Source organism: Microtus pennsylvanicus, chromosome 17, assembly GCF_037038515.1.
Source record: "Microtus pennsylvanicus isolate mMicPen1 chromosome 17, mMicPen1.hap1, whole genome shotgun sequence".
NCBI classification, from domain to species: Eukaryota; Metazoa; Chordata; class Mammalia; order Rodentia; family Cricetidae; genus Microtus; species Microtus pennsylvanicus.
The window spans coordinates 37,235,992-37,255,885 of NC_134595.1; the positions used below are offsets into that span (position 1 = coordinate 37,235,992).

The window sequence follows — 19,894 nt, forward strand, 5'->3', positions numbered from 1 at the left end:
CAGAGGGTTCATGACATAGATATGCACATTTGAGCTCCTTCCCTCAGCCAGCTTTTGTCATTTCAGCAGCCTGTCTCTCCCATCACCAAGAACTGTTCCACGAAAATTTGCTTGGTTCCGTAGAACTGGCTGGAGACTCAGCCTGAGATGCAAAGGAAGTGGACACTTTGACCAAAGCCACCACCTTACAGTGAAGAAAGCCACAGCTACACAGGTTCTCAATGCCAAACATAACACTTTATTACATTTCTAGTTGTGTCCCTTTGGGATGTATTCAGAATCAAATACTGGACAGAACGGCTCTCATTATGTCCTTGGGCTAGTAAGGTTCCCACCTCACCTAATAAGCTAACTGGCTTCTGTCTCCACCGTGGTCAGTACCAGCTGGAGGCTCTTGGATTCTACAGAAAGTGGTAGCTGGCTTGGAGAGGGGGTTCTAGTCTACTGAGCCGGTGTTAGAAGGGACGGTCACTAGGTACCAGAGTGGGCTTTCGTGTTTCTCAGACCAGAGAGGGAACCCAAGGCACTTTCCATATCCCCACCCGTCTCTTCTCCTAGACTCCTTCCAGCCACTCAGGATCCTACAAAGCACCTCACTTGCTGACCTTCGCCTCCCACCGTCTTCTGAGTGTCTGAGCAGAGTGCCAGCCAGGTGGATGCCGTTCTCAGCCCCCATACTGAATAAACTTTGCTCACTGTCTTCCCCTAACCCAGATAAATAATCTATACATGTTACTGGAGGATGGGGTTGGAGCAGGGAAACCGCAGGGCACAGATCTCCCCTAGCTGCCAGAGCTAAGAGACGCCAAGCCTAAAGAGTTCAGACGGAGTAAGTGGCCCATGAGTAATGGAGCTGGGGGCAAAGCATCTGGCTTTATTGGATCCAGGAGGGGAACAGCTCCAGCTCCCTAGCCTAGAACCCTGTGGCCAAGGTGGGATGTGAGCCTCTTCACCTTGAAGCTCCTGTGTTCACAGGCTCCCCACTCTCCCCACCGCACTGAAAGTTTGGTGTATGCTCACTGTGGGTCAAGGGGAGGAGATACAACTTCAGTCTGGTCCTTACCGAGTCCACCAAGGACAAGAGTTGCAGTAACTCGAGAACCCTTGGTTCTCACATAATACAGCCAGAGGCCCTCCCATCCCCAGGACAGAGGGGAAACTGGGCAGATTACTTGAGAGGAGAAGGGATCTGGGCCCAGCCCAATAGGAAAGGGTGAGTCCCAGGCCAGTGAAGGGGATAGCTCTCAGTCTCGACTCCCCACCAGCTGGAGCACGAAAGTGAAGATGTAGACTATATCAGTGTAGATCTGCAGGGCACCTGTGATATAGTCCTCTGGGCTGATGGTGTGCTTCCGGTTCCCCAGGACCAGCTGTGTGTCGTAAGCCAGGAACTGCAGGGAAATGAGACATGAGTGCCCAGGACCCTGGTCAGCAGAATGTTCTAGAGCTGAGCTGTCCATCCTGCTTGCTGAGGGACTCACTAAGAAGTCGTGTGACACAGCCTCTGCCCTTGAGCGGCTCACTTCTCCCTAAGAAGGCTGACACACTGTCGTTACACAGCAGGGAGTGTGAACAAAAGACAACAGGGCTGCCAGGAACTTCTAAAAGCTCTAAATAGGAAAGAACAATTGTCCAGGGCCCCGCCCCACCTTCCAAGCTGCCTAAATTCCCTCTCTACCCTTCCAGCTTCCCCTCCCAGAACAAGGACCAAACTTACCAGAGTGAAGCAGATGGCCCCCAGAGCGGCATAGACCATGTGGAGCCAGTAAATCTGTGAAATAGCACAGTACAAGCATTAGGAAGCCAAGCTAAGCACAACAGAAGCAGGCCCTCAAGACCCAGCTGACCCTGGAACTCCAGCAGCTGAGCAGGGAGATCAGGGAAGGTACCTCTCCAGGGTCTCCTACCCTGCCTCTAGATCCTGGGAGAAACTGAGAATGTGATTTATTTGCCAGAGAGAGCAGAGGCTGTGCCACGATACCCATATAAAACCAGTCACGGCACCTTTCAGCTAGTCTGAGTACAGGAGTGTTTGAAAACATGGCAGCTGAGTAGAGCGAGCTCATGAGGGGTATGCTCAGCAAAGCAGCTCACCGGCTCCTGCAATCCACTTTGGGGACAGTTTACAGAGGCCCCTCAGCAAACTTGAGTTGCCTGCCACCCTGCTCAATACCACTGCCAAATGCCTGTGCATAGGCCAGGAACAGCCACGGTGGGGCAGGTAGCATCCCCATCCTGACCCTTCCGCTTCAGCCCCATGCACTCCCTTGGACTGACTGGAAGCAGAGAAGGTATCAGATCCAGTGATCCCAAAGCCCCTTACATCCAGGCCTGACTTGGTCCTTTAGCTTTGCATCGCAGAACCTGGTCTCAGCTAACCTGCCATTTCCTGTAGAATTCAGTGGTGCTATCTAGGGCCCAAAGGGGTGTGGCTTACCATCTACCTGAGAGAAAAACCCAAAAGGATGGTATTGTGTTGGTGCTGGCACTAGCCAATGGAGGAGAGGCGTGGGAACCAGAGCCCACCCCTGCACTACGGGAAGTCTGCTGGCTGGGTTCACTGCCTGCCCTCATGGCAGGACACTCACATATTTGAATGACAGCACAATGCTAGTGACAATCCCAGTGACCATCAGCACGATCCCCAGGACACAGAAGAGGCCTGTACACGAGGTGAAGTCCACCTAGAAGAAAGGGGGGAGGAGGACCTGTCCGATGACTGCCATCCTCAGCAGCCAAGTTGGGGAGTCAGCACTGCTCCTGGGGCAGGGCAGTGACATGCTAAGGACATACACAGGAGACAGCCTGCCAGGTCAGACATGAGAGCTCAGCATTAGACTTGGGAAAGGGGTGTGTGTGTGTGTGTGTGTGTGTGTGTGTGTGTGTGTGTGTGTGTGTGTGTGTGTGAAGAGGTCAGACATGAGAGCTCAGCATTAGAGTTGGGAAAGGGGTGTGTGTGTGTGTGTGTGTGAAGGGCAGGGTGGCCACAAGGAAACCCAAAGGTCAGCATTAGACTTGGGAAAGGTAGTTCGAGACCAGCCTGGTCTACAGAGCTAGTTCCAGGACAGGCTCCAAAACCACAGAGAAACCCTGTCTCGAAAAACCAAAAAAAAAAAAAAAAAAAAGATAGACTTGGGAAAGGTGTGTGTGTGTGTGTGTGTGTGTGTGTGTGTGTGTGTGTGTGTGTGTGTGTGTGTGAAGGGCAGGGTGGCCAGGGAAGGGCCTTCTCCATCCTCACCTTAGTCTGAAAGCAGAAGATGGTGACAGAAATGGATACCACAGCAGTGATGATCATCGCTATGATGACAGCTCTGGTTTGGTACATACTGGGGAGAGGAAAGAGTTGAAATGGCGCAGAATCATAAGCCATGAATGTAGAGTCCCTAAGTCTGGGACTGTGCCCACAGTCCATCCCACCCGTCACAAGACTCCCTTCCCAAGAGTATGGAGGAATGTCTGAACATACCTGGAAATGGTGCCTGTCATAAAGCCCAAAGCCAGAGTCTGAGGGAAGGAGAGAAACAAGGCCAAGAGTTAAGAAGGGCAAGTGTCAGGCTCTGAGGTCCAGCCCCAATACTGGCCACTATGACCCTGCCAGAGCTGGGGGTAGATGTGGCTGTGCTGGAAAGAACAGCCACAAAGGCAAACAAGGACAGGGCTGGGTAAGGGGAATAGACAACCAGGGACATCTTTCCACAAGGTGCCCCCAACTCCTCTCTGAGAGAGACCTCCCCCCCCCTTCTAGACTCACAAAGAGGGTCAGCAGGATGATGTTCCATGGGAACCGGCGCCTAGAGAGAGAGAAGAGACACCCTGGTTAACCTGCCTTGGGCCCATCAATCTTTCCCTTAGGGAGAGTACCATGGGTTCACACAGGCTAACCTGGGACAGACCCCCTGTGGAGCCAGCGAAGCCTGGCCTCTGTGACCAGGACAGTTCCTCAGCCTCTGCACCTCGAGTTCTTCCTGACAGAAGAACTTCCCCTTTTGTATTTTACTCCGTGGGTGTGTACACACATGCATCACAGGACACATGTGGAGGAGTCACTCCTTTGTCACATGTGGGTCTTGAGCCTCGATCTCTGCTCTTCAGGCATGGTGGAAAGTACCTTTACCTACTGAGCCATTTGCCTCCTCCCTTTTTGTCTTCCTTGTTTGTTAAATGCTCGAAATGCTGTGTATCTTGTATGATTCTTTCATCTCTTGTGAGGACGATAGATAGCTAGGTAGGTGTCACGCACTGCACTAACGGTGACCGCTTCCTCCTCGTACCCAGGTCTCTTGCCACTGCATGAACCCTTTTCCTCTCAAGATACTCTACACCTGTCCCAAACTCTGCCTCCTCTTGTCTGGGTCCCCAGCACTCACCTGGGTCCCTGGCAGCAGGCAAGGGTCAGGTAGGTGACGAAGAAGACAGCACTGGGGGAAGAGATGGGACATAGCTCTAGGCCAAGCTGCCCCGGGCCTGCTTCTAGCCCTCTGTGGGCAGCTCTCAGCAGCCTAGGCTTCTTGACAAACTTTCTTTGTAGAAAAGTAAGGGCAAGATTCTCAGCCAGGGCATCAAGAAGCCTGGAACAGGGTTTGGACCAGAAGGAAGTGTAGGGTGATCATAGACACTGGGTAAGAGAGCCTGTACCATGAAACCCACATGTCACCACCACACATGGCTCTGGCCCTGTTCTAGCATTCTGTGATGTTACTCCTCTTCAGGTGACCCCCCAACCCCTGCCGCCTGGACACTGGCACCAGCTTCTGGGAAGGCCTCTCCTAGGGCATATTAACCCCTGCCCTGAACAGAGCTGGTCAGCCTCCTGCCCCCACCCCCTCGCAGCAGCAACACCATCACCGAGCACTCACTAGGACACGTAGTACACAGCCACATTCTTCCTCACGAACGCACTGACTGGTTCCCTGTGAAACAGGACACCAAGAGGAAGTCATACCATGGATTGTCTGCCTCCAGCTGAGAGCCATCCCTCCATGGACAGCCTAGCAGGTAACCCAGGCTGGGAAAAGGAGAGACTCACACAAAGGTGAAGATAGCAATGATGGCCACCGTGATGAGCAGCTGAACGGAAATGATGGAGTAGACCTAGAGCAGACAACCAGGGATATAACTCACATCTCATACTGGCCTCTCCCTGGAGGATAGTTAGTGCCAAGGCTCCTGCCCCCACCCACCAGCCCACCCCTGTTCTGTAGGGCAGGATCTTTTCTTAGCAGTTTGGGGGGCTGGAGAGATGGCTCAGTGGTTAAGAGCATTGCCTGCTCTTCCAAAGGTCCTGAGTTCAATTCCCAGCAACCACATGGTGGCTCACAACCATCTGTAATGAGGTCTGGTGCCCTCTTCTGGCCTGCAGACATACACACAGACAGAACAATGTATACATAATAAGTAAATAAATAAATATTTTTTAAAAAAAAAAAAAAAGAATTTTGGAAGGCTCTGGCTGGGGAGAGGGCTCAGTGGTTAAGAGCATGTATTGCTCATGAATCTGAGTTCAGTTCCCAGCAACCACATCAGGCAGCTCACAACTACCTGTACCTCTAGCTCCAGAGGATCTGATGCTCTCTTCTGGACTCCTTGGATACTACACACACACGCGCGCGCACACACACACACACACAAACACATATACACCTTAATTAAAAATAAAATCTCTTGAAAAGATAAAAGAATAACTGTAACTTGGAAGACTCCACTTTTTTTTTTTTTTTTTTTTTTTTTGGTTTTTCGAGACAGGGTTTCTCTGTGGCTTTGGAGCCTGTCCTGGAACTAGCTCTGTAGACCAGGCTGGTCTCGAACTCACAGAGATCTGCCTGCCTCTGCCTCCCGAGTGCTGGGATTAAAGGCGTGCGCCACCATCGCCCGGCTAAGACTCCACTTTTTGAGCCCTCAAAGATTCTTCCCTGACTGCAGACTGGCCTCTCCAGCTGTTTCTTGGCCCCTTTCCTCCTATCCAACATCTAGCTAGCTCTGCTGGCTCCGGTACTGAGAGTGGTTCTCTGTTAAAGGGCTGAAAGAAGGGATGCGTGGTGGCTTAGAGACAGCATGCTCATTCAGTTCCCAGCTGCTTGCTGTCTTAGGGAACAGTGGGCAGAGAGGGGAGAGCAGAATACAAGTAGACTTCCCCGGGTGGACTCCAGCATCCCAAAGGGGATCATAAAGAGGGGGATCCTCTCTGAGGAGGGGTATAGAACTACAAGGAGGCAGGTAACTAAGGTGTTTATGTGGAATGTGTGCCAGTGCCTAGTCCCCCCGCCCAAGCTCCAGCCCCATCTCACCTTTCGGATGAAGTTATGTCGGACTTTCCGGTCATCCCATTCTCCATGGCCAAAGTTGTCACTTGCTGCTCTCTCCTCCCCACCGTAGTCATGGCCTGGGACCAGACACAGATCATGTCAAACCAGCTGGGGACCTAGGACAGGTGGCCTCCATCTCAAAGAACCCCTGATCCTGTCTCAAACAAAGGCTCAGGTACCTCTGTTCAGAAGACACACTTGTAACTCACAGATTCCTTTATCAAGCTAGAGTTCTCTGGGCACCCTCAGAGTAACCCCAGCTGGGCTTAGGTGAGGAAGAGCTGTCCTGTCAGCAGGCATCTGCTGCAGGCTCTGTGCCCAGCCCCCATCCCTGGGGGCGGGAAAGTGGCATCACCATCTAGGGAAGCAGCTGGCATCTAGGGAATAGAACTGGATGGCAGAGCAGTAGCCTTGGGGTAGAGGGCCAGAGAAAAGGAGGGAGACGTACACAAACAGTGGGCACAGGAGTCAAGGTCTCGGTCTGTAGCAGGTCCACAGTGTACACAGTACATGCAACTGTCACCTGGATGTGATATCTTAAGGTCTGCCTCGGAACAAGTGTCCAGTAGGAGCTGGCCACACACTGGCTCTGGGACACTGAGGCTACTGCAAGCCACCAACATTCCATGGATGCCTCTTTGGGAACTGCTTCCAAAATCTACCCAGAATGAGGTGGGGTACCGCTCATAGGCAGAATACATGCCTAGCCTGTAATGATCTGGAGTTCAATCTCCCATACCAAAAAGAAATGCAAAATCCACCCCCCACCCCGAAAAGAGGCTTACTATAGTCTAACCTCACCTTCACTGACCAACCATGACATTTTGGCTGTTGACAAAAATCAGACTGTATATAAAGGATGGAGATTCAGCCCTAGGATATTAAAAAAAGTGCTTAGGGTTCCTAAGGAAGATGTGGTACCCACACACAGTGGCAACAGCCTTGTTGAGAAACAGAAGTGGTTCCTTAGGCAACCACCTAGAAGCCATTAATTCACCCAGCTATCTTCCCGGGGGTAAGTTCTGGTATATGTCCTATGGCCTCGGTGTCCTTACTAAATACGTACGTAGGTCAGCAAGTGGCTGGAGGGAAGAACAGGAGGCCAAGGGGAAGGTGGGACAGGCAGAGGAAAGGGGTACCAAAGGGGATGGTAGGAGGAAGGGAATGTAAGGGCTCCTTGGGCCCCAAGTCCGTCTTGTCCCATCCACACCCAGCTACCCTCCAGGACTCACCGTAGTTCATGGGCATTGGATGGATGGGAGGCATCGGCTGTGGGTAGCCAGCAGGGTGACCGTAACCAGGTTGGGGATAGGCGGGGTAGGCAGGGTATCCACCTGGCAGGACAGAAGGCTGCCCATAGCCCCCAGGAGGTGGAGGGCCAGGGTACAGGGGGTTGCGGTCCTCATAGGGAGGCGGGGCAGTGGGATTGGACATGGCCACTCAAGGGCTGAGGGGAAACCCCAGCTTCTGGGACCTGCAATAGGAAACAAGCAAGCAGTCATGAGTTCTTGGTCACTCCCTCCACCCTTGCTCCCTTACAGGCTGTGTCTCTAGGTCACACATGCCACTCACTGCCCACAGGCCACCCCCCCCCCACTGGGCCAGCTCCTGGCTTTTATACTCTCACAGCAGCCTTTATCCGGGAAGGGCCCTCCCCACCCCCCACCCCCGCTTCTCTGCCCTGCTTGTTCCCCTGCCACAGCGAAGTAGGAGTGGGGATTAGTCAGACACTCAGCGTCACTCTGAGCATCAGAACCACAGACGAGAACGGCCCCACGGGGGAACTCCCTGTTCTCCTTTAAGGAAATCTTGCCGCGGTGGCTTGACAGCAGAACCAGGGAAGAAGCTGAATGGGCCCTGGCAGAGCTTCCTGGTGAGTCACAGTGCTAGCCAGCTGGGACCCTCTGGAGGGGTCAGCCCAGCCCCCACAGCAGCTGGCTGGGGCAGCAGGCTAGAGTGCCAGACACGGGGTGGAGCCAGGCTAGAAGCTGAGCAGGAAAGAGGAGGAAAACAAGCCTGCCACTGTGCCAGAACTGCCAGGCCCCAAGGGAGGGTGGGGCAGGCAGGAGACAGGACTTTCAGGTTCCCACCACAGAGTCCTGTGGCAGCCTGCGCCTGCTGCTCCCTTCACTGCCCTGGTCTGGAGTAGACAGACCTGGAAAGACCCTGGAAAGGGTGTCGCTGGGCTCTTCCCTGAAGCAGTGACAGGGTCAAAAAGAGCCATCTGAGCAGGGAGTGCTTCTGACAGGAGACTTCCAGTCAGGGAGCAGGGCACTCCAGATGCTATGCTTACTTCAGGTGAAGTGTCCCACTGTATGGATGCACAGTTTAGGAGCACATCCTGAAAGGACACTCTGAGGTCTTGGTAATGTCCTGTGTTATGCTGCTACTCTTTAGGCCTTCTCGGTCATGCTCTTCACAGCCTGTGGGGCCTCTGAGATGGTAGAGATGAGGACACAGACAAGCTAAGGACAAGCTGTCCTTATTTCCGTCATCGAACCACCCGTTCCTGTGTGTACCCCATGACAGAGTCACCCCTGCCTTACAGGGAAGACCCCCAAAGCTCTGAGGGTGCTGCTGGAAGCGCAGCAGTCCCGGCTTCTCCTTTCAGGGCACCCAGTGCAGCTCAGAGATCAGATAGAGGGCCCTCACTTCATCTCTCAGGACAACAGGAGTTATTCACAAGGGAACATGGTCAGTATCGAGTAACAGGCCAGGTCTCCGAGCTGGTCACACTGGGGAAAGCTGTTCTTCATCTCCCCAGAGCCAGAATGTGTAAGGCAGAGAGAAGAAAGCCCTTCTTGACAGTATGAGGAGGGAGGCGGGCAGTGAGCAGGGCAGAGCCCTGGGGTAATGGCTGCCAGGAGTGAAGAGTGAATTTAGGACCCAGCCATTGGTTTGGAGAGGTCTGAGGCTATGGAAGGACAGAATAATCACAAACAAGATAAAAGAAGCAGGGTCTTTCCTGTCCCATCCTTTGGAGCAAAGGGCTACTTCCCCTAACCGCTACTCCCTCCCCTTCCAGGGTCCCCTTCTGACTCCACAGAAAGGATGGCTTCCTAGTGGAAGGAAGAGGACAAAGAGATGTGTCTGTCATTTCATTCTGGCCCTCATCTCAATAACCCTGGTCTATCTGACATCCACCATTGGGGTGGTGCTGCAGGCCAATGGCTACAGGGCCCCAAGAGGCACTGCCATGAAAGGCCCTGTCGTCAGAGTCCCATCAGTGCCACCAAGCCATTTGTCACATATGTGAAATGGGGTGGTTCAGTGAGCTCCAAGACAGCTCCAGGAGCCCTGGAGCCCTGTCTGGGACCTTGGGAAACAGACTCTTCAGGGCTTGCCCTTTGCTCGGCAAGACAGCTACCCCCCCCACCCCCCCCACCCCGCTTCCCAGAGCAAGGGGCTGCAGTGATCTGGGGGTGAAGTGTGACTCACTGCCTGGGACGGGACTCCAGGGTCTACTAGAGTAGCTCAGCTGCTGACTCATGGTCTCCCTCCTGCCCTCCCTGGCCCTGCCCTGTGTGCTTGTGGTCAGAGGAATTTGCCAGTGAACCTGGCTGATCCGAGTATAATTAATTGTCTGAGTCCTTAGCTACCTGCCCCTTTGACCCAGAGATGTTGCTATGCATCAGTATCCTCACCTGGAAAATGGGTTCAACACCTGTGCAGGTGTCTCCCAAGGAACTGTAAAAATGAAAAGAACTCTCAGAACAATGCCCAGCAAGGGTCCTTCTGGCTTTTTTCAGCTGCAACCTCACTAACACAGTAAAGTAGCCCAACAGGTGAGCACGGTCATTACAAATAAAGACTCTGAGGCTTAGGAGAGTAAAGAGGGCTGGCCAGGATACCCCCAAGTCCAACTCTGGTGCCCTTCTGTTTGAGTCCCTTATTTGGAGAGTCTGTCTGTCCCGACCTCTCAGCAGCAGTGACAACAGCAGGCTTACACAGAAATGGATACCCAGCCGTTCACCTTCCCCACAGTGGGCGCCAATCTCAGTCATCAACACAAGGGAGGAGACTCAAAACGTCAGAATCTAGGACACCCATCCACTTAAGACAAGCTGATCCTAGGCCACAACACAATCCTGGCCATCTGACCTTGGGTGCAGGAGAGTCAACCCTTTGTGTTGGTACCAGCCAGCAAGTTGCCAGCCTTTGCCACACTCACCAGCGTCATGGCAAGGACAACACCTGTCAGATCAGCAAGAACCTCTGACACCCAGAACCCCCAGCTTGGCTTCTATGCAGGCCCCAGCTCCTGCCCAGCCTCCATGAGGAGCCTGCCACCCTAGGGAAGTGGCCAGCCACTGTCCTCGCCAAACTGAGGCATGGGGACTAGAAAAGAACAAAAGGTGGGAGGACAAGGACAGAAGGGCCGAGGAGACCGGAAGCTAAGAACTCAGGTCTTCTGAGCTCATCCAGGGCCTGTGAGGGCTACAGAGACCCGCGAGCATTCGCCTAAGTTAGGCACCCAGCTTCTCTGTGAGCAAATGCCAGCTTGTGATCCAAGTGTCCAGACTTTGTCCCATCCTGGCAGCTCTGTGTCTCAGCTTGTATCTCTCACAGGTAATCCATCCTATCTCAGGAAAGTGCCAGAGCTTCTCCCTGACTGACTCAGTCATGGTGGCCGCAGGAGTGTGTATTGGGCCCCAACAGCAGGATTTGTTGGTGGCCAAGGTTTTCAATGTAGAATCTGGACGCTGTTCCCTGCTAGCCCCTGGGTTGTGTCAGGGGCCAACTCTGTACCTGGCCTACTGAGGTCAGATTCTGGCTCTGGCTCTCCGGGGCCATATGAAATGTTAGGACTCTGGAATCTGTAGAAAGAAGGCTGAGCTACTGGGGTTACAGCACAGAGTGTGTGTTGGAGGGAAGGGCAGAGAAGAGCAGCTGACTGGTCCAGGCAGCGTGCCCTCCTGAACGCCAGGAACTCATGCCCAGACCAGAATGGAAAGAATTGCTCAGCGAGCATCTCAGGAAGCCCCACCCCCACCCCAGGTCTCCTCTCCATGCCTAGCTTCTTCTCTCCTTCTCCCCAAGATAACACCTCCCACCCCAGCATAGAGCCACGGGGACACAGAAGAAAAGGAAGTGACCAATAGCATCTAAACCAGCCATCAGGCTGGATTACGGGGGGTAAAGGAACCCGGAATCAATTTCATACTCTTAGGGTACCCTGGCCTAGGGACTAAGACGTGAAGTAGAGGGGTCCAAACATTGAAGTGTCAGCTGGAACCAGGAAATTTAAGCACTCCAGCCCATGACAAGCCCTCTTGGCCAAGAATTTGGAACTTCTAAGGCCAGGTATGGATGGGGCTTCTTGCCTTTAATTCTAGCAGAGGCAGGCTGGTTTCTGTGAGTTCCAGGCCAGCCAGGAAATGTTAGTGAGTCGCTATCTCAGGAAAAAAAAAAAAGTACTTTAGAACTTCCCTTTAGCTTGACCCATCAGGAAAGCCACCGGAGCCAGAACAAGCCACCCTTCCCCAACTCCCTCCTGACTTCCTGTTCACACTGCCCAACCCAGACTTCCCTCCCAGGCTCCAGGCCACTCCCTAGGTCCCACCTCTAGAATTCCTCTGTCTGAGTCCTGGAAAGTGAGGGAAGGCCCAGTCATGCGGCTCTTCACCACCCTCATCTTAAATCATAGGAGTGTAATCTCAGAGATCCCAGCCACGTCACCAGTCAGAGTGGCCTGGGTACAGAGATAAGGAAAGGGGCCAGGCGAAGTGGCTCAGCACTGGGGAGACCGAGGCAGGAAAGGGGCCAGGCGAAGTGGCTCAGCACTGGGGAGACCGAGGCAGGAAAGGGGCCAGGCGAAGTGGCTCAGCACTGGGAGACCGAGGCAGGCAAATCCCTGAATTCAAGGTCAGTCTGGTCTACAAGAGGGAGTACCACGACAGTTAAGAGATATATAGTGAGAAACAAAACAAAAAAGGGGGAAGTCATTAATAGGGCTGCTGCCATTTCTGACACAGTGGCCCTGCCTACCCCATTTGTGTCTCTCCTGTCTCCAGGTTGGGGGGGGGGTTAGCAGAAGAATAGGACTATTAAACAGACCACAATGGAAAATCACAGAGGGATGGGGAAGGAAAGGAACCACCTAAGAGTGGTAAGGTCAGTACTTACTAAGCAACTAAGCAGAATGCAACTAAGGTACCTCTTGATGCTCACAAGAGATCTCTCTGCCAGCCGGATAGTGGTGCGCACACCTTTAATCCTAGCACTCAGGAGGCAGAGACAGGTGGATCTTGTACACCAGGCTGGTGTACAAGAGCTAGTTCCAGGACAGGCTCCAAAGCTACAGAGAAACCCAGTCTCGAACCCTACCTCATTCCCCAAAAAAAATCACTCTGCCAATAAAAAAAAATGCTAAATTTGCAAGCCAGGAATTACACACCTGTAATGCCCACTCAGGAATCTAAAGCAGGATTGTTTCAAGTTCAAAGCCAGCCTGAGCTACACAGCAAGACCCTATCTTCAAAAAAAAAAAAAGTGAAATTTGCAGGGTGGGAGGAGTGGTGTTAGAATCTAAAGGCCCAAGAAAGCCAAACGGCAGAGATGATCTGAACTTCTTGTCTGATTTGGGGTGCTTTTACAACTGCTGGGGAAGACATCTGAGGCGCTCTCACCTGGTGGGGGCGCACAGGGCTGAGGGTGAGGTAGTGAAGATCGGCAGAACCAATCCATGCCCAGTGGCTATGGATTCCTTTTCCCATGCTAGGAGCAGGCTGGCACCGACTCCAGTACATGATTTGGGTAGGTCATTTCCCACTTCCAGACTCCATTTTTTTTAAAGATTTATTTATTATGTATACAACATTCTGCCTCCATGTATGCCCACATGCCAGAAGAGGGCGCCAGATCTCATTACAGATGGTTGTGAGCTACCATGTGGTTGCTGGGAATTGAACTCACGACCTCTGGAAGAGCAGTCAGTGCTCTTAACCACTGAGCCATCTCTCCAGCCCCTCCAGACTCCATTTTTACATCTTAGATGGGTATTATCCTGGGCTGAAAAATCAAAACCCTGCCAGTTAAATTCTGTATTAACAGGCTAACAGAACAGGAAGCTTCAGGGCACAATGGCATACCCCCGCCCCAGGAATCTACATACTGGATGCCTCTAGATGGGTGAGACCCGTACATTAACTCACTCCTAAATTGCACCCATAAGGCCCTCACTCTTCACAACCTGCGTGATGCTGCCCCAGACCACATGTTTATGACACAGAGCCCCAACCCTAAGAAAAACCTGTCTCCCTCTCCCTTCTCTTAAACCCCTATGCTCCCACCAGCCCGCTCCTGAGAACTGCACTAAGAACGAGGCAGGTCTAAGCAGATCAGCAGGTACAGGCACCTGCTGCCCAGCCTGACAACCACGTAGTGAGAGGACCACGTAGCAAGTGGTCCTCTCCACATGCAAGCACTCACTTCCACACACAAATAAGTATGCACAGTTTTTAAAAAGAACCACACATGAGCATGGGCAGAGTAGTGTACGCCTGTAATCCTAGCACTAAGATCCCAAGTTCAAAACTAGGGGCACAGGAAGTACCTGAGGGTAGGGGGACCAGTTCTCAAGGAATCAGCCGAGTGCTAGGCTAGGGTCCTCTGGAGGGTCGTCCCCGCCCTTAGTTCCAGCTGCTCCTGGAACCTCCCTGGAGGGAATGTCTAGCCAGCACAGGACCAGGAAAGGAGTATCCCCACACGTCACCCCGTGTCATAGACGCGCACCGGACACTCTACATAAGGAAGCCTCGCCTTCCTCCCTAATTGATGCATTAAATCCACAACAAGTAGAGACCTGTGGACTTCTGCATCTTGCTCCTACTTCAAAACCAGTCCCCACAGCTCAGGCTAGAGCTGGAAGGGTCTTAGCATCCCCAAGAGAACCGAAGGTGGGCACTCTAAAGATAATGTATGTCACCTCACTGTGGCTGGTTGAGACAAGGTCTCACTCTGGAGCCCAGAGCCCGGCTAGTGGTCCTCCTTCTGCGTTAGTCGTCTAAGCGCTATGAGCTGCGGTGCCTCAGTGCTGCTCCTATTGTTTTGTGAGGCAGGGTCTTCCGCTGTAGCTTCAGCTGGTCTTGAGCCCACCACTCTTGCTTCCATCCCTGGCACAAATGGTACCACACTACACTCCCGGTGCTTCTGCTTTCTTAGCCTCGTCCCGCCCCCACGAGAGATCTTGGGGTTGGAGGTGCTGTGCTGAAGATGGCTTCTAGCTGAGGTCCCCCATTCTTAAGGAGAAGGCTGAGTCAAAGTACCTATTACCCTAGCCCATGACATGCGCTTCTCCGAGTGCTTGTCAACTAACCTGTCATTACCTCTCTGATCTGCCCAGTTTTACAACAGCGGGCCTGAAGTCAGACAGGAAATCAGGGCCCTTGAAGCATTGGTCTCACTTCCTTTGAAACTGTGAACCAAGACCAGGTCGCCATGACTCTCTGGAGAGGTGAGGAGAACAGCGCGAGGCAAGGAAGTACTGTGGCCTCTCATGGCAGACACTGCAGCCCAAAGAAGCAGCTGGCTTGCCCAGCAGGCCACCACTGGCCAGGCCAAAGGCACAGGCTTTGAAACCAAAGCTCAGCACTGAGATAAATATTTCAGAGTCCCAGAGAACCAGACACCTAACAGGCCTTCCATGACAGCTCTCCCCACTTAGCCTGTGTTGAGGGTACTCGGGTTGACTCTCAGCCTCGTGGATACCATGCACAGGCCACAGTGGAATGACAGGGAAAGCCTTCCTTCCCTCTCTCTTGCTCTGGCTCACTCCCAGGACTTCCCCAACCCAATTTTCCAATTTCCCTCTTTTGTTTTTACTCAGACCTAAAGAGGTCATAAGAGTCAGGCATAACAGCTTTCACTTGTATTACTCCAGCACTCAAGAATCTGAGGCAGGAATATTGCAACAAGTTCAAGGCTACACTGGACTGAGTGAAACACACACACACAAAGCTCATGAGTGTCAAAGTACTTCCTGGGTGGCTCCTGAGCCACAGAACAAGAGAGCAGAGGCAGGGAGGTAGGGCATGTTTGGGTAGGGATGAACTCATCTCTAGACCTAAGGTTGGGCCCCTGGCTTCCACTCTAATCACTGTGCTAGGGCTTCCTCCTCCCACTCCCAACTGAGATCCTCCTCACCATGCGGTGCCAGGATCAGAAACAGCTCCAGGTGGGCGCCAGGCCCCGGGCTGGCTTCCGCCCTCCCTCTTCCCAGCTAAGGGCCATGATAGCCCCCATCTCATTCGCAGCACAGCCACTCTGGGGTCCCCCGAAGTGGGGGACACGCCCTGCGACAGACAGGCCTCTCAGCCACTGAGGGGCACCCTGCAAGACGCTGGTCAGCACTCGGCTGCGCACCGCACGCGGCTGCGCCGTACGTTCGGGCCATATGTCCCCCAGGCGCACAGGGAAAGCGAACTCGCAATGACAGAACGAAAAGAACCCACTCTGGCTCGGGCTCACGACCAGAGCGGCGGCCGCGAGTGCCAGAAAAGTTTGGACGCCCCGGCGTAGCGTCGCCCCAGTCCGCTTCCAGTCCCCGCCGGTCCCGGGTCCCCACCTCTGCCGGCCGCAGTCCCCTGACTTGCCTTCGCTGTTCGGAACCGTGAGATCCGCCTGGGCCCCAGAGACTGCGAGGACTGGGCTGAGCCTGGCAGCACTAGGACTCCGTGCCCCGCCCCGCCTCCCTCGGCCGCCCAGTGGGGAGGAGCCGTCCTACCCAGAGGCCGAGGGTGCCCGGGGTCCGCCCCGACCCCAGCCGCCAGCCAGGTGTGGGTGGTTCCCATTTACTGGAAACGACGCCGGCTCGCGGCTGTGGACAAAACCCAAACTCACTGGAAGAAAATAACTTCTTTCCACCAATTTCAGACCCCACCCCAGGAGGAAGAGCGAGTTAAGCGTCTTCGCCAGCGTCTGTGTACCAGCGCGGAGCGCTAGGGGCTTTAGAGCGAGTCTTGTCTTTAAAAAGTATTGTTTTTGTTTTGTTTTGTTTTTAATTCTGGGGGAAAGGGCGAGCTAGCTAAGTACCTCAGGCTGGCCTCCAGCGCCTTGTCACCCTGCCTCAGCCCGGGTGTTGCAATTACTCACCCTGATTTCACTTAGTGTGTGTGGTTTTGTTTGTGTTTTTTGTTTTATTTTTTGTCACTAACTGGTACTTCAGCACAACTTTAGGGACAGGGGCATAGCTGACAAGGGTTTCATCCCCAACATGGCAAAAACAAACAACAAAGAACAGTTTCTCGGGGCGGTGGTGGCTCAGGACTTTAATCCCAGCACTCGGTTGGCAGTGACAGGCAGATCTCTGTGAGTTCAAGGCCAGCCTGGTCTACAGAGTGAGTTCCAGGACTGGCTCCATAGCTGCTGGGAAAATCTGTCTTGAAAAACTCAAAACAAAACAAAAATAGTTTCAGTGATGCATAATATTGTATCACACAGCTGTGCTATGTTTACAACAATTTCATCCTACACGAGCATTTTTGGTCATAGAAAATCGGTAATAATTGTCTGACAATTATGTGCTTTTAAGCTAAATTCCTTTTCAGGTTTGAAACTTTAAATACACAAACAGACCTGAGACTCAAAAGCTCTGCTTGGAATCAGCCATGTGTCACTGACAGAGACGCCTTAGGTTAGGGAATTTCGTTATTGCGCAATCCTCACGAGGTAGTTACACTAGCAGATCACTGTGTCACTGGGAATAAAAATAATCTTACTTCAGTTTAGGATGCAGGAAGCCCTGGGTTCCACCCCACCACTGCATAAACGGTGTGGAGTAGGGTAAGCCTGTAATATCAGATATTTTGGGAATGTCAACACTAAAATAACTGTTACCTCAAAGGGGTTAAGAGGAGCCAAATATGTGACCATGGTCAAGGAACACAGATTTAGGAACCAAAATTCCGTGTCGGCTTGGAATGCAATCTGTAGAACTCATATAGACCCGCCTGCATCTGCCTCTTGAGTGCTGGGAATAACAGTGTATTACACAAAACTTGATGGAGTCTTTATACTGGTAGGACGCAAAAAAGTCCCAAGTTAAGGCATTTTTCAAATGCATTGTGGGAAAAAGTAAGTAGGCAGTTACGGCAAAATGTAGACACCTCAGCTGTCTATAGGCCTCCGAGCCTATCTGAGGACACTCAGCATTTGAGTTGGTAGGAAGGTTTATTGTTAGATCAGACACAGATAACAAGGGATGGGCTACTTAGGGGGCTGAAGATAAAACCAGAGAAATTGTAATTAGGCTGTGGGCTGGCAGCGGTCCAGCCTCTACGCGGTCTTGAAGTTCTCGTCAGTTAATCAGCCTGCTCAAAGGTCTGGTGAACGGGGAACTTCTTTCTAGGAACTGTCGTTCTGGAGAAGGGGAATTATCTCAGCCGCACAGCAAGTCCAAGGCCAGCCTGGGCTATAAAGTCCCCCCACCTTAAAAAAACAATGATTTTTCTGGGCCCACACCATATATCCAGTCCCTGTTAGACCTCATTCTGTGGTGCACGGCTGCATTTGAGAAAGGGGTGAAGTCGTTTTGTTTTGTTTCTCTTGGTTTTTCGAGACATGGTTTCTCTTTGTAACAGCTGTGACTGTCCTAGAACTCACTTTGTAGACCAGGCTAGCCTCGAACTCCCAGAGATCCACCTGCCTCGGCTTCCCGAGTGCTGGAATAAAGGTGTGCGCTTCCACTGCCGGGTTAAGGGTGTAAAGTCTTAATCCCACAGGGTAGTTACATTTTGATTGCTAGGTTGGGGATTTAGCTCCTCCGTCCCACCCCTTCCTTATCACTCACGGGGGGGGGGGGCACGCTACAGAAACCAGGCTGAGTGGCGTGGCATGCACCCAAAATCCAAGTACTCTGAAGGCAGTATTTGACCTTGAGGTCTACCTTAAGGTGAGACTCAGTCTGGAGGGAAAACAAAACTAAACGGGAGTGGGGGTGGGGGGGGTGTGTGTGTGCAAGATGGCCCTGTGGGTAAAGGCACTTGCGACAAAGCCTGACTACCTGAAATCAGTCCCCTGAACCCATTTATAGGAAGGAGAACAGACTGCAAGTTGGCCTCTGGCAACAAAGCAGTTAATTAATGCGATTTGGAGAGGGTTTCAAGTTCAGTTAGCCAGGTTGTGGTGATGTACACCTTTAATTCCAAGCATTCAGGAGTCAGAGCAAGTACTGGGCCAGCCAGAGCTCTGCAGTGAGACCCAATCTCAACAAAAGAAAACAAAATCAAACCATTCAGTAGCTTTTCATTCCAGGAGCAGCCACCTGGATTTGTGTGGTTCCAAAGTCCACTTCCTGCTAGCACAGAGGCTGCTGGGTAGGAGAGCACCTCTGTTTAAAGTGCTTATCTCGTGCTAATAGCTGCTCATTAACTCACCTCTAAGTGTTTTTCACAGCTTGTTGACACTTTCCCCTTTTGATTTTCTTTGTTTTGTTTTTGTTTTTTTTCTGAGACAGGACCTCACTGTAAAACTCTGGCTGTCCTGGAACTGTCTGCAGACCAGGCTGGCCTCAAACTCACAGAGATCTGCCTGCCTCTGCCTCTCGAGTGCTGGGTTAAAGGTGCACGCCACCACCATCTGAATCAACTGTCTTTAAATTGCTTTTCATTACATCTATTTGTGTGTATTGTGCATGTGTGTGGGTGACTGCTTGCCACCTGCCACCTCCACTGGCTTCCAGGATTCACGGTCCTCCTGCCTCCCGAGTGCTGAGTGCTGATTACAGGCAGGTATGTGCCACCGCCTCAGACTCACAGACAAGGATTACAGTGAAAAAGCACAGCTAGACACCAGGTGAGGTAGAGAGAGGCTGAACCCCAGGAGTAGTTCCTGAGCCCAGCACTAGGCATCTCTACTCAATGATAGTATCTCCCGCACACCCCACCCTTGCCCAGAGCAACATTTAGGCAAGAAGGAGTCGAATAGGCTAGGCTAGGCTGCAGAGCCACTAGTCCCAAGGACCTGGGGTTAAACCCAGACCCACGTGCTAGCGTAGCAAACACTGTACCAGCCGTGCCGTCTTCCCACCGCTGGAGTCAACTTTAAAAACCCACGGGAGGGTTTTTTTTTTCCTGCACAGAGCTGAGTTTAGATCAGCAGCTCCCATGAAAGTCAGCTGTGGTGCTGTATGCCTGTAAACCCATGGCTGGTTATGTATGTGGAGATGGGCCAAAACAATGAAACCCATGGCTGGTTATGTATGTGGAGATGGGCCAAAACAATGAAACCGGTCTCCAAAAAGGTGTGTGTGTCTGTCTGTCTGGGGGAGGGGGGGTAGCAGAGGAAGACACTGGACATCAACCCAGAGGTAAGTGCACCCCACCCCAACACACACATGCATACGCCACACACAATAAAATGCATTTAACGAACACACACCACTCACACATGCAGTATGCATATTATTTGTATAGCGAGGTATAATTTGGATGGAAATTATATATAGGAAATTATATAGGAGGACTGGTCTAGTTCCATTGACAACCCCATCTTTCGGTGTACCCCAAGTTCTCATCACCCGTAGACCTCTTTTTAGGAAGTCTCTTCTCCTAAAAAGAACTTACCAGAAAAAGCACAGTTCTTTTGCTTAGTTT

The 19,894-nt window shown here is 52.3% G+C and overlaps 2 protein-coding genes across 6 annotated transcripts in view; one reads left to right on the forward strand and one right to left on the reverse strand.

The window, feature by feature from the left end:
* Positions 1-19,894, forward strand: part of Pnkd (PNKD metallo-beta-lactamase domain containing) — a 65,857-nt gene that overhangs the window by 3,024 nt on the left and 42,939 nt on the right. The gene's annotated exons all lie outside the window — the stretch shown is intronic.
* On the reverse strand, positions 216-15,998 carry Tmbim1 (transmembrane BAX inhibitor motif containing 1). Of its 4 annotated transcripts, none has more exons than XM_075951879.1 (12): positions 15,896-15,998; positions 7,535-7,776; positions 6,285-6,379; positions 5,027-5,091; positions 4,857-4,910; positions 4,368-4,418; positions 3,752-3,791; positions 3,467-3,504; positions 3,239-3,326; positions 2,589-2,684; positions 1,718-1,771; positions 216-1,391 (listed from the first exon to the last, which is right to left on the reverse strand). In XM_075951879.1, exons 2-12 carry the CDS (start codon positions 7,734-7,736, stop codon positions 1,245-1,247), a joined length of 930 nt encoding a protein of 309 aa, XP_075807994.1. In that variant the 5' UTR covers positions 7,737-7,776; positions 15,896-15,998; the 3' UTR covers positions 216-1,244. The 4 variants fall into 4 exon arrangements, with proteins under 4 accessions (XP_075807994.1, XP_075807995.1, XP_075807997.1 ...); XM_075951880.1 differs by having other exon boundaries at positions 15,868-15,952; XM_075951882.1 differs by lacking the exon at positions 15,896-15,998 and adding an exon at positions 15,447-15,548.

Coding starts and splice junctions, on each gene's coding strand:
- Tmbim1 (XM_075951879.1), bottom strand. CDS start 7,736: ATGTCCAATCCCACTGCCCCGCCTCCCTATGAGGACCGCAACCCCCTG. Junction 1,772..2,588: donor TTGTGCTGTCATTCAAATAT/GTGAGTGTCCTG, acceptor GCTATTTCACAG/ATTTACTGGCTCCACATGGT. Junction 1,392..1,717: donor GGGCCATCTGCTTCACTCTG/GTAAGTTTGGTC, acceptor ATTTCCCTGCAG/TTCCTGGCTTACGACACACA.